This window comes from Sycon ciliatum, chromosome 13 (genome assembly GCF_964019385.1).
Source record: "Sycon ciliatum chromosome 13, ocSycCili1.1, whole genome shotgun sequence".
Classification (NCBI taxonomy): domain Eukaryota; kingdom Metazoa; phylum Porifera; class Calcarea; order Leucosolenida; family Sycettidae; genus Sycon; species Sycon ciliatum.
The window spans coordinates 24,814,934-24,825,338 of record NC_088655.1 but is presented as its reverse complement, the minus strand read 5'-3'; the positions used below and the strand labels follow the sequence as shown (position 1 = coordinate 24,825,338).

The 10,405-nt window shown below is 47.7% G+C and overlaps 1 protein-coding gene across 1 annotated transcript; it reads right to left on the bottom strand.

The window, feature by feature from the left end:
- Positions 1 to 1,329: 1,329 nt before the first annotated feature.
- Positions 1,330 to 1,755, bottom strand: LOC135829311 (uncharacterized). The gene has a single exon (XM_065341715.1). It carries the CDS (start codon positions 1,753 to 1,755, stop codon positions 1,330 to 1,332), a length of 426 nt encoding a protein of 141 aa, XP_065197787.1.
- Between the last annotated feature and the right edge of the window lie 8,650 nt (positions 1,756 to 10,405).

The window sequence follows — 10,405 nt, the reverse complement described above, 5'->3', positions numbered from 1 at the left end:
AAACACAATGTCTGCGGTTGATCTGTTTTGACGGAACCCGGCTTGCGATGGAGATATATATCGCTCTACGTCTGCTCTGATCCGGCTAAGTGTGATGAGGGACAAGATTTTTCTGGCAGTAGTCAGCAATGTTATCGGACGCAAATTGTTCATGGGGCCTTTTGGTTTACCTGGCTTATGCAGAGCGATTAGTACACCATCTCCAAGGGACGCTTGACTGTGCTGAGTGAATACATCGTTGAAAATGCTGCTTAGGCATTCTGCAAGTGCAGGGCCTCCGTATTTGACCAGCTCGGCCGGTATGTCATCAGGCCCGCAGGAGCGTTGGTTCTTTAGACGACTCATTGCGCTGGCTACCTCTGCTGTGGAAATCGGTTAATCGAGGGGTTTCGGTGTTCCTGTGAATGGCGTAACCGCTGGCTCCGCAGCAGTAGGAGAGAATTTCCCAGTGTAATGCTCAGCTATTCTATCCGCTTGCTCTCCTGGCCCAAGGACAGCCTTGCCGTTGTTGTCTACAATGGTTAAATCTCGTGGGCACTTTGGTTTCAGCAGTTTTATCGCTGCAAACATCATTGGCCCGTTCTTGAGCGACTCCACTTCTCTGATGCGGCTCTCAAGATGCTGTAACGCCAGCTGTCGAGACAGGATTCGGATTTCCTTCTGCACTCTGTTACGTTGCACTCGCAGCTCATTTCTTCTATTCATGTTTGGTGTGCTATTAAGATCCATACGCAGCTTCCTCTGCAATTCTGAGAGTTTGTCTACCTCATCCGTAGCGTAGGGTAGCTTGCTTCTGCTCGGTGTGTATCCGACTACTCCAGGTTCCACCTTGCGAATGGATGAGCATGTTGCCGTGAGTCTTGCGCTTGCTTCTGCCACATTGAGGAGTTGAGGTGCCGCTTCTTCCATTTTCGTTTGGTATAATTTCTGCATTTTCTTGTCATTGACCAGTCTCATGGTGTTGAACTTGCGTTTGCGGATTGTTTTGCCTCGGTTCCACACAGGGTGAAGAGCTTTAAATTTTACACGGGCCATAACTAGGCGATGATCAGAAAAGGTTCTTGTGCCAGCGTATGACCTGGCGTCCTGCAGCACAGCTCTTTGTCTCGAGTTACATAGTATGAAGTCGATCTGATTGAAGATCCTTTTACCGGCTGGGCTCTTGCCTTCCCAGGTGGTTAGATGTCTGCTTGGGTGTTGGAAGCACGTATTGCTCATTAGAAGATTGTTCATTTGCGCAAATTCAATGAGAGCGTCTCCATTGGCATTCCGCTTGCCTTTACTGTATTTTCCCAGGCACTCTTCATAACATTGCTTACGGCCCACTTTTCAATTGAAGTCTCCCAGCACCAGCATAGCTGAGCTGCCCCGGACGTCGTGTAATACTTTCGTCAACTGGTCATAAAACTTATCGAGGACTTCTGGTTTTCGCTCCGATACAGCTGACGTGGGACCGTACGCGTTCACCAAGCTCAGCAGAAACGTCCGTTTTCCACCGCTGCAAGATAACTTGAATTGCAGTACGGCCAGTCGCTCGCAGTCCGCCGGTGTCCAGGAGCGGTACAGGAACTGGCCCTGGCGGGGGGCTACCAAGAAGCCCAAGCCGTACGCAGGAGTTTCTGGCTTGAACGTCAATAGTCGATATCCTTCAAGCGTTGCCGTTACGTTGTCTTGTATCTTGGTTTCTTGTAGAGCGACGACGTCCGCGGAGTAGGTCCTTGCATCCGCCACCAGGTCGCGTTTCTTCGCGTCCATAGCAAGTCCACGTACGTTGAAAGTCGCCACTCGCCATTCCGTTGTCAAACAATTACTATCACATTATTATCATTGATAGTCGGAACCATGGAAGACGAAAATAAACAAACGTTGAATGAATGAAAGAATGAATGCGTCGATAATGCCGATAGACTAAGTTGGTGTTATTCCTAGCTTACCAGAGAGGCAAAGAAAGGAACACTCTGGGCAGTCAACCCAGAGTCCACGCTACCTGACGAGCCAGGAGCTCAAAAACGAGCAACCGGCCGCCAGGAGCACACCACTTCTCAGTACTGAGTATTGTGCGCAACTTGTTGAAATTGATTGTTCGTTTCTCTGTGGTGTTCTCCCTAGTCTGACCCTTGGTTGCTCCTGATACTGAGCGATAGATTGCAGACAGTGCTGACCAGGATGCGGAGCATATGACAGGGCAGTGGTCCGTCAGTGGCATCCCTTATGCCGGCATAATTATTGGCATAATTAGGTGTTTGAAAATTTGGAGCATAATTTGGCATCCTTTCGGAGGTAGGAGCATAACTACATGATTGTACCACAGTTCTAGTATGTAGGCTACAGAATTGTGTACAATGCACCTGATCAGTGCTGGTGGTCTGCATCAGTGGTAAAGGGTTTGGAGGTCATGCAGATAGTGTTTTCAGTGAAAAGCAGGGTTTTATGAGGTGTCCCGAAGTGGACGAGATAGTAGACACCCTTAGCAAAAAACGTTATAATTATATAACGGTATTATTGTAAGGGGAAAAATACCGTGATTTGGGTTCGACCTTTAGCAAGATGCACGGTAATTTTAGTACGCTGTTGCCACGAGAATAGAGAGGTTAAGTTTCACGTTTTTTGCCCTTTTTCAAAACGCGGTGCAAATCTCACGTTACGTGTAATTTTTAGAGGTTAAGTTACACGTGCGACGTGCCGTGAAATTTTGCCTGGCAGGATTCGGGTTTAGTTCGCACAAATATCAAATCTTCCAACAAACTTGATAAATCTCGATAAAATTCCGGAAACTCACACAAATTCGGTCCGGAGAACCAAGCGAAACTTCCAAAAACTCACGTCATGAACTTACGTGCGGGACAGTCAACTCACGTAAAACACGTCAAATTTTACGTGAGTTTTTTTCACTTTTTGACGTAAAAGTTCACGGACGTAAGACTTTTACGTGAAACTTAACCTCTCTAATAGCTTTGATTTCGCGCGGGAAACAAGTGGTCCTTCCTCTGCCGGACCTCCTCCATCCCGCCGTCCCTGCTTGAACCGCTGGAACACGTGATCAGCGGTCGGCTCATCCCGGCCATCACGGGTCAGGCTCCACCTGGGACAACTATTCGCTCCCTACTCTCTCTGCCTTGCCGGCTTGGGGGACTGGGTATGGCAGACCCTTGTTCAGTGGCTGAACAGTACACCCCATCTCGAAGGATCACGGTTAGCCTCGTGTCTCGCCTGCTGGAGCAGGAGTCGTCTCTTGGCGACTCTCTGACTCAGCTCCGGACGGTCAAGGCGACGGTTCGGGCCGAGAAGCGGAGCGCGTTCAAGTCTATGGCTGACGCTCTTCGCTCGGATCACCGGGAGCTGGCCCCTGTTCTCGACCTGGCCTCAGAAAAGGGTGCATCCAGCTGGCTGACCTGCCGCCCCTCAGCCGCCATGGTTTCACACTCAGCAAGGGAGATTTCCGGGATGGCCTGTGCCTCCGGTACGACTGGACACCTCCTCGGCTCCCAAGCCTCTGCGTGTGCAGTAAGCCGCTGAATGTGAGTCACGCCCTGTCGTGCCCGTTTGGTGGCTTCCCGACGTTGCGACATAACGAGGTGAGGGACATCACCGCCAGAGCTCTAAGGCAGGTCGCTCACAACGTGACAGTGGAACCCCACCTCCAGCCCGTCACCGGAGAGGCCTTCCGCCATCGCACAGCTGTCACGGAGGAGCAAGCTCGGCTGGACGTTGCGGCTAGTGGTGTGTGGGGTGACCGATTCGAGCGCATCTTTATTGATGTACGGGTGTTCAACCCTTTTGCGTCTTCGAATCGTGCCACCTCCCTCGCTGCTAGCTACAGACGCCATGAACAGGAAAAGCCGTGGAAGTACGAAGAGCGAGTACGTTAAGTTGAGCATGCCTCCTTCGTGCCCGTTGTGCTTTCTGCCTCTGGTGGCTATGGCAAGCATGCCAATGCTCTTTTCACGCGGATCGCCTCTCTCCTGGCTGAGAAGAGTAAGGAGCCATATGGGCAGATTATCTCCTTGCTGCGCTGCCGCCTTGGGTTTGCCCTGGTGCGTTGTGGTGCTATGTGCCTGCGTGGCTCAAGGAGCATGTTTGCTCCTGCCGTGCCTGAGTCCCCTGCTGTGCTAGTGGCGGCGGAGGCACGCATCCAGTGAACCTGCACAGTGCAGTGATCCTACTGAGTGACAGACTCTGTAAATACTGTATCTGATGATTCGTTTTATGTGTTGATTCTTCACAAAATGTCTTATTTTCCCCGCAAAAAAAATTAATAATTCCACTCCAAAAAAAATCGCGCGGTACAACCATTTTTGCCACCATATACGCGATACAAGGTGAAATGCGTACGGACTATACAATATTTGGCCAAAACACGTACCGTTGGTCACAACGATAAATGATATCCAGCTCTGTGTCGGTCTGGCGGCGGAGAAGGGTGCGTCGGCTTGGCTGACCTGTAGACCCCTGAAGGCCCATGGCTTTGCCCTCTCGAAGGGTGAGTTCCGGGATGGCCTTGCGCTCCGCTATGGCTGGCCGCCAGCCCACCTTCCATCGATCTGCCCGTGTGGTGCATCGTTCACCGTCGCCCACGCCTTGTCGTGCTCTCTGGGTGGGTTTCCCTCACTGAGGCACAACGAGGTACGAGATGTTACGGCTGGTCTCCTCAAACGGGTCGCCAACAACGTCACCACTGAATCACACCTGCAGCCGGTGACTGGGGAAGCATTCCGCTACCGCTCTGCCATAACGGACCCCCAGGCTAGGCTGGATATAGCAGCGAGTGGTGTCTGGGGTGGGCGTTTTGACCGCACTTTCTTCGATGTACGGGTTTTTAACCCTTTCGCGGCTTCAAATCGCTCCACCTCAGTACCCTCCTGCTACCAGCGCCACGAACGGGAGAAACGCCGCTGCTATGAGGAGCGTGTTCGAGAGATCGAACATGCAACTTTTTCACCTCTCGTTCTCTCCTCAACAGGCGGCATGGGCAAGTCGGCAACAGCCTGTTATAAGCGGATTGCCGGGCTCCTGTCCGACAAGACGAAGGAGCCGTACAACCGTGTAATGGCGTGGATTCGCTGCCGACTTGGCTTTGCTCTGGTTCGCTCCAGCATGGTTTGTTTGCGTGGTGCTCGGCGACGCCCCATGCGCGTCAGCGATGTGGCGGATGCATCTGCTACCTTGGCCGTTGCCGAGGCCCGCTGCCCTGTGTAACTGACTGCAAGTGGTTCCTAAATCAGTTCCTATTCCTCATTGTTGCTTCTTTTTTCCCCTCTAGTTTTCTTTTACGGTATTATGATTTCACGGAGAAGGCGGAGAGCCCGAACGTGTGCAGTTTTATGTTTATTATTTGCCATGGCGACCCCCACAAGTCCAAATAACTGGCAGGGCAGGGTTGGGCCTTTTTCTTTCTTCTCGGATTTATTTTCATGACATGCTCACTGATGCTTGAAAAAAAAATATAAAAAATAAATCAGCCCCCATAACGTTTATACGCTGCAGCTTCAACGCTATTTGGGTGATCAAGGTCCGAGTACCGTTAAAAATTGCGTTACCGTTGTTTGCTAAGGGCGCGCTCACACTGCGACCATGAGCACGACTCCATGCGTCAGCAAAACGCAGAACCGTGGCAGTCGTGCTCACACTAGGCCTCGTACACGCGTAGACGTGAAGTTGTCACACAAACTTTACGAATTGCAGTTCGTATCCAAAAGAGTTCGTGTGTTTCCTAATAAAGTTGTGGCCCGTTTTGGACGTAATTTTTCGCATGTTGCATGTTGGAGGAAGTGCCTCGTGGCTCGTATTTAGAAAAGCGATCCTGTCAGCTTTTCTATTATTGTGTTCACATGGCAGAAAAAACGACATCGCTATGCTACGTAAGTTTCTACGTAAGGTGCTCGGTATTTCACTTAGGCTACGTAAGTCTCTACGTAAGGTGCTCGGTATTAGATCTACCAACGCGTGGTAGCCGTGTGCTGTGCACGTGCACGGCAGACATTGTGTTCAATTCAGTGCATGCATGCAGTCCGCGGATCCGTGTTCGGATGTGCATGCGCGAGGAACTTCCTTCTTTGGAACTGCTTCTTGCATGAGCTGTTTCGGATATTTCGTCTCATGGCCTGGCTTATTTCGTTTCGGCGCTGCTGAGACCTCCTTTCGCGGAATATTACTCAATGACAGGTGAGTTGACCAGTTGCCTTTGATTCATTTGCTTGTGTTGACTCTTTCATTCAAGAAAAGTGTGCTGATTTTGGGGCGGAATGCAATAAATAATGGAAAAGTTGACAGGATCTCTTTTCTAAAGTTTGCTTTTCTGCTGCCGAGCTGCGGAGGCCTCCTTTTACGGAATACTCGATGACAGGTGATCTCTAAGTTGCCCGGTTTCCTTCGATTCATTTGCTTATGTTCACCTTTCATTTACGGAAACGTGTGCTGATTTTATTCGGATTTAGATCCATTTTTATCTCTTTGCCCTTGTCTACAGTGTGCGAAGAACGCGAGTTCAACTTCTTGACGGTAAGGCTTATGTTAGATGTGTTGTCGAAATACTCATATTCATTGTACATTGGTACGTTACAAGTAAGGCACTGGTCAGTGGCATATTATCGTTGGCAGTTCCCAATCTGGAGGGAGAGGTTCAAGTACCAATTGACCGAGTTCGCAAAATAAATTCGCATATCAGGGGAAATCTCTATTGTGGAGAGGTTCAGTAACTTGTTTGTTTCATACGAAACAAGCCAATAGGTGCAGTCTCGTCTCGTGAAAATCTCGTACTTGTATGATTGGATTTGTTTACTCAAGTCTGGGCTGTTTGATTTGTGAGTACGGCCGAGATTGCACTGCCCCAAATAAAGTTTCGTGCCGCCAAAGCAAGAATTACGATCTGCAATCTGTTTGTTGTACCTGTAAGAATGTGGAGTACATGTATCGTACTTTCTCTGTTGCTGTTTCAGTTGCCGTATTGTTGCTAAAGAAGGGTTCAGTAGAGAGGTTCTGCAAAACGAAAATTCGAACGACGTTTCGCGACAGTCCTTGCGAAAGTGTGTGCGAATTTTTGCACGAACTTTGCGTTCTGCACATTTTCGTAGTTTGCGCGGGCCAAGTGCACGTACGCCATGACCCGATCTCACGAAATTTCCTACGACAGTTCATTTCGCCTTCTGCAAGTTTCGCGTCCAAAGGTGCGAAGTTTCGCACTTCATGATGTAGAGCGAAAGTTTGTACGCATTTTCGTTTTGCAGAATCTCTCTAGTGACTCAATTGTTTCATACGAGATGAGTCGGTGTGGATTAGAATCTTTCGCTGTAGAAGAAATCTATTCGTACATGTATGTCTATTGGACATATAATTGTATTCTCTGGTTATAAAATAGGTTAAGCTCACAGAATAAATACCATCGGTCCCTTGGTGTTCGTCCTAAAGAGGTTCGACTGGATATCATTCATACTCACCAAAAGATGTGTAAGATTTTATTATTGTGGAGTGCCTTGTTTATCTCTCGGTGCCTCCCACCATAGCCTTGCCCCTTTTCTCCTCAGGATCAGTGTAGTTGTTGGAACGAGGTTTTGGACTCAGCAATGTATTCGTTTACATTTTAATACATGTTTATTGTTCCTCCTTTGCTGTGTTGTTTTAGACAATCGTGGACTAACAGTTTGAAGTCATTGAACTACTTCCAACAGTTGTATCGACATCAACAGGATTACGATTTCAGTTTCAATATGATGCTGGATGACCTTATCACAATAACCCATGACTATAAACCATTATAAACACAGAATCAACAAAAACATCTGTGACACGCACCTGGCGCATGGCTACATTTCTCAAATAAATCTGATTGAGGGTGGAGAACTCTGAAATGCAAGACAATTTTATGAAATTTTGCAACAGCAACATGCACAGAATGACCTCTGTATAAAAAAGGTATCACCACCACTGCTCACATGTTTCCCCGCAGAAGAACATGCATTATGCTAGTGCCATTTTCTGCAAGAAAAGGCTTGCACATCAATGCGTATAATTATGGTGCTGATATGATGTGAAGGCCATCATTTACATATTGATATGTAGATAATCAAGCGAGGTACAGAGGGCTTGATGGCTGATCAAAGCCCAAGGGTCCAGCCCGAGGGCCGTAGGCCCAAGGGCTGGGCCCGAGGGCTTTGATCAGTCATCAAGCCCGACTGTACCTCGCTTGAATATGCTTCAGACGATCCCCAACATTTTATTTTATTTTGAATCAAACTCGCTTCATTCTTTGGGTGATCTCGAGACGGTGTGGACAATGTCGGCCTTTCGTTTGGGATTTCAGAGCAGCCTGAAGTCTAAAGTGCATGTCGTTTTCGTCCCGTTCGTAAGTTTCACACAGAGATAATAATAATCTTTATAATAATCTTTATTTCAGGATTACCCAAAGGCTATTACAGCAAAGGGAAAGTAATGTAAAACCTGTTTCGTGAGAAATTTCTCAGGACTCCGTGTCAAGAGCCAGACGTGGCTGAAGAGTCACGGAAGTATTTTCACTTCCACCATACACGCCTTGCTCACGCTGCATACTGCTGAGAGTTCTGCGGTGCTGGAGCTAGATTTCCAACTCAACAAGTTGAGAGCCACCGCATCCCCGACCACCACCCCTATCGGTTTCTTGTTCTTATAGCCAGATCACCTTGAAAAGACTGAGATTGGGCATGATCAGGGCTTTGATGGTTTTGTCGTACAGTTGCCAATGGCAGCGGGCTTTGATGGTTTTCTCGTACAGGTTGTCAATACCACAGCGGGCTTTGATGGAATATCAAAGCCCGCTCTCCGAGGCTGCTGATTTGTCGTAACCTAGCAAAGGGCACGTGGGTCGTTTGAAAGGGCATTCCATTGATTGGTGACAGAAAAAACAAAAGAAATTATAGCAATAAAAACTGCTTTATGAATTATGCGATTATTACCAGAAAAATAATAATATGTAGCGCAAAATAAAGAGAAGGAAAATAATAACCGGTCAAGCGCTAAATACAAACAGAAGAAAAAGAAATCATAAGCCAATACGCGCTAAACTGCGCTTAAATTATAATGAAGGGAGAAAAACTGGAATCCGCGGAAATTATAACATACAAAATGATACAGAGAAAAAGGGGAAAAACTGGGAGAAACAGACACTGAGACAGGTTGTCTACAGATGACACTGCTTTATGGCAGTTTTCTAAAAAAAGTTATTGTGTCTAGTCCATGGACCCCGTCTAAAAAGTAAGAAATTAACGAAATGTGATAGCTGAAAATTAAAATTTCACACAAAACCTCACAATAATCACACACAGAATGAAAAGCTACATGCAGAAGACCTTTTCCCCTCGTGATCCTCTTTCCTATGCATGCATGTTGCCAATTGTTGGTGCAGTACAAGTTTAGTGTTGAAAGCAGTATTTCAAGTGTTGTGATTATTGTGAGGTTTTGTGCGAAATTTTAATTTTCAGCTATCACATTTCGTTAATTTCTTACTTTTTAGACGGGGTCCATTGACTAGACACAATAACATTTTTAAAAAATGCCATAAAGCAGTTTTTATTGCTATAATCATTCTTGAAGTCGACGAAAATAATTCATACAATCAGGTAGGTTTGTACTCTTGAGGGACTGCCGCTCACATCCAAGCGCTTTCGCTTTCCTGACCTCGTGGTCAGAGCAAGTGCTAGTGCAGTGGAAATTCCGGTAGTGGTTTCTTTCGTCTGTTGCCGAGATGAGAACTGTATTTTCCGATGATATGTAACTGAAATGTCTTGAGGTATGGCATTCCATCATCGCAGAAAAGTAGAGAAAGATAATTTCCGAAACCGAAAAGCCAGACCAAGCTGCCATCGTATTGAACGAGTACACTGTAGAAATAAATTGGTCACTGACCCGATCACAACGAAGCAACTACAAAAACAAAAACAAAATCGACATCGTCCAAAAAGGGCAAAGAATGCATATATGGCGGTGCGTGCGTGCAGGACCACAACTACAAAATTTTAAAAATGTGCAAATGTCGAGGTGACTGGTGACATCGACAACCGCCGATTTTCATGAATCAACACACCGGAATTTGAGAAATTGAACATACTTCAGGCCAGGTTGTACACAAATACGCTTCACGTCTACGATCATGTTGCCGCCAAGTCGTGGCACCCCCCTCCGGAGTCCGGAGGTCGCGGTCACGATTTGAAACGTGGCCGCGACGTTTTGGTCAAGTTCATGCCGTTGCCATGCAACTTGGCCGCATGGCCGCATGGACGCTGCCGCATGGACGCTGGTTTTGGTCGCAACCAACCAGCGTCCATGCGGCCATGCGGCCAAGTTGCATGGCAACGGCATGAACTTGACCAAAACGTCGCGGCCACGTTTCAAATCGTGACCGCGACCTCCGGAGGGGGGTGCCACGACTTGGCGGCAA

Bases quoted from the DNA above. Each gene is read 5' to 3' on its own strand.
- LOC135829311 (XM_065341715.1), bottom strand. From the start codon at position 1,755: ATGGACGCGAAGAAACGCGACCTGGTGGCGGATGCAAGGACCTACTCC.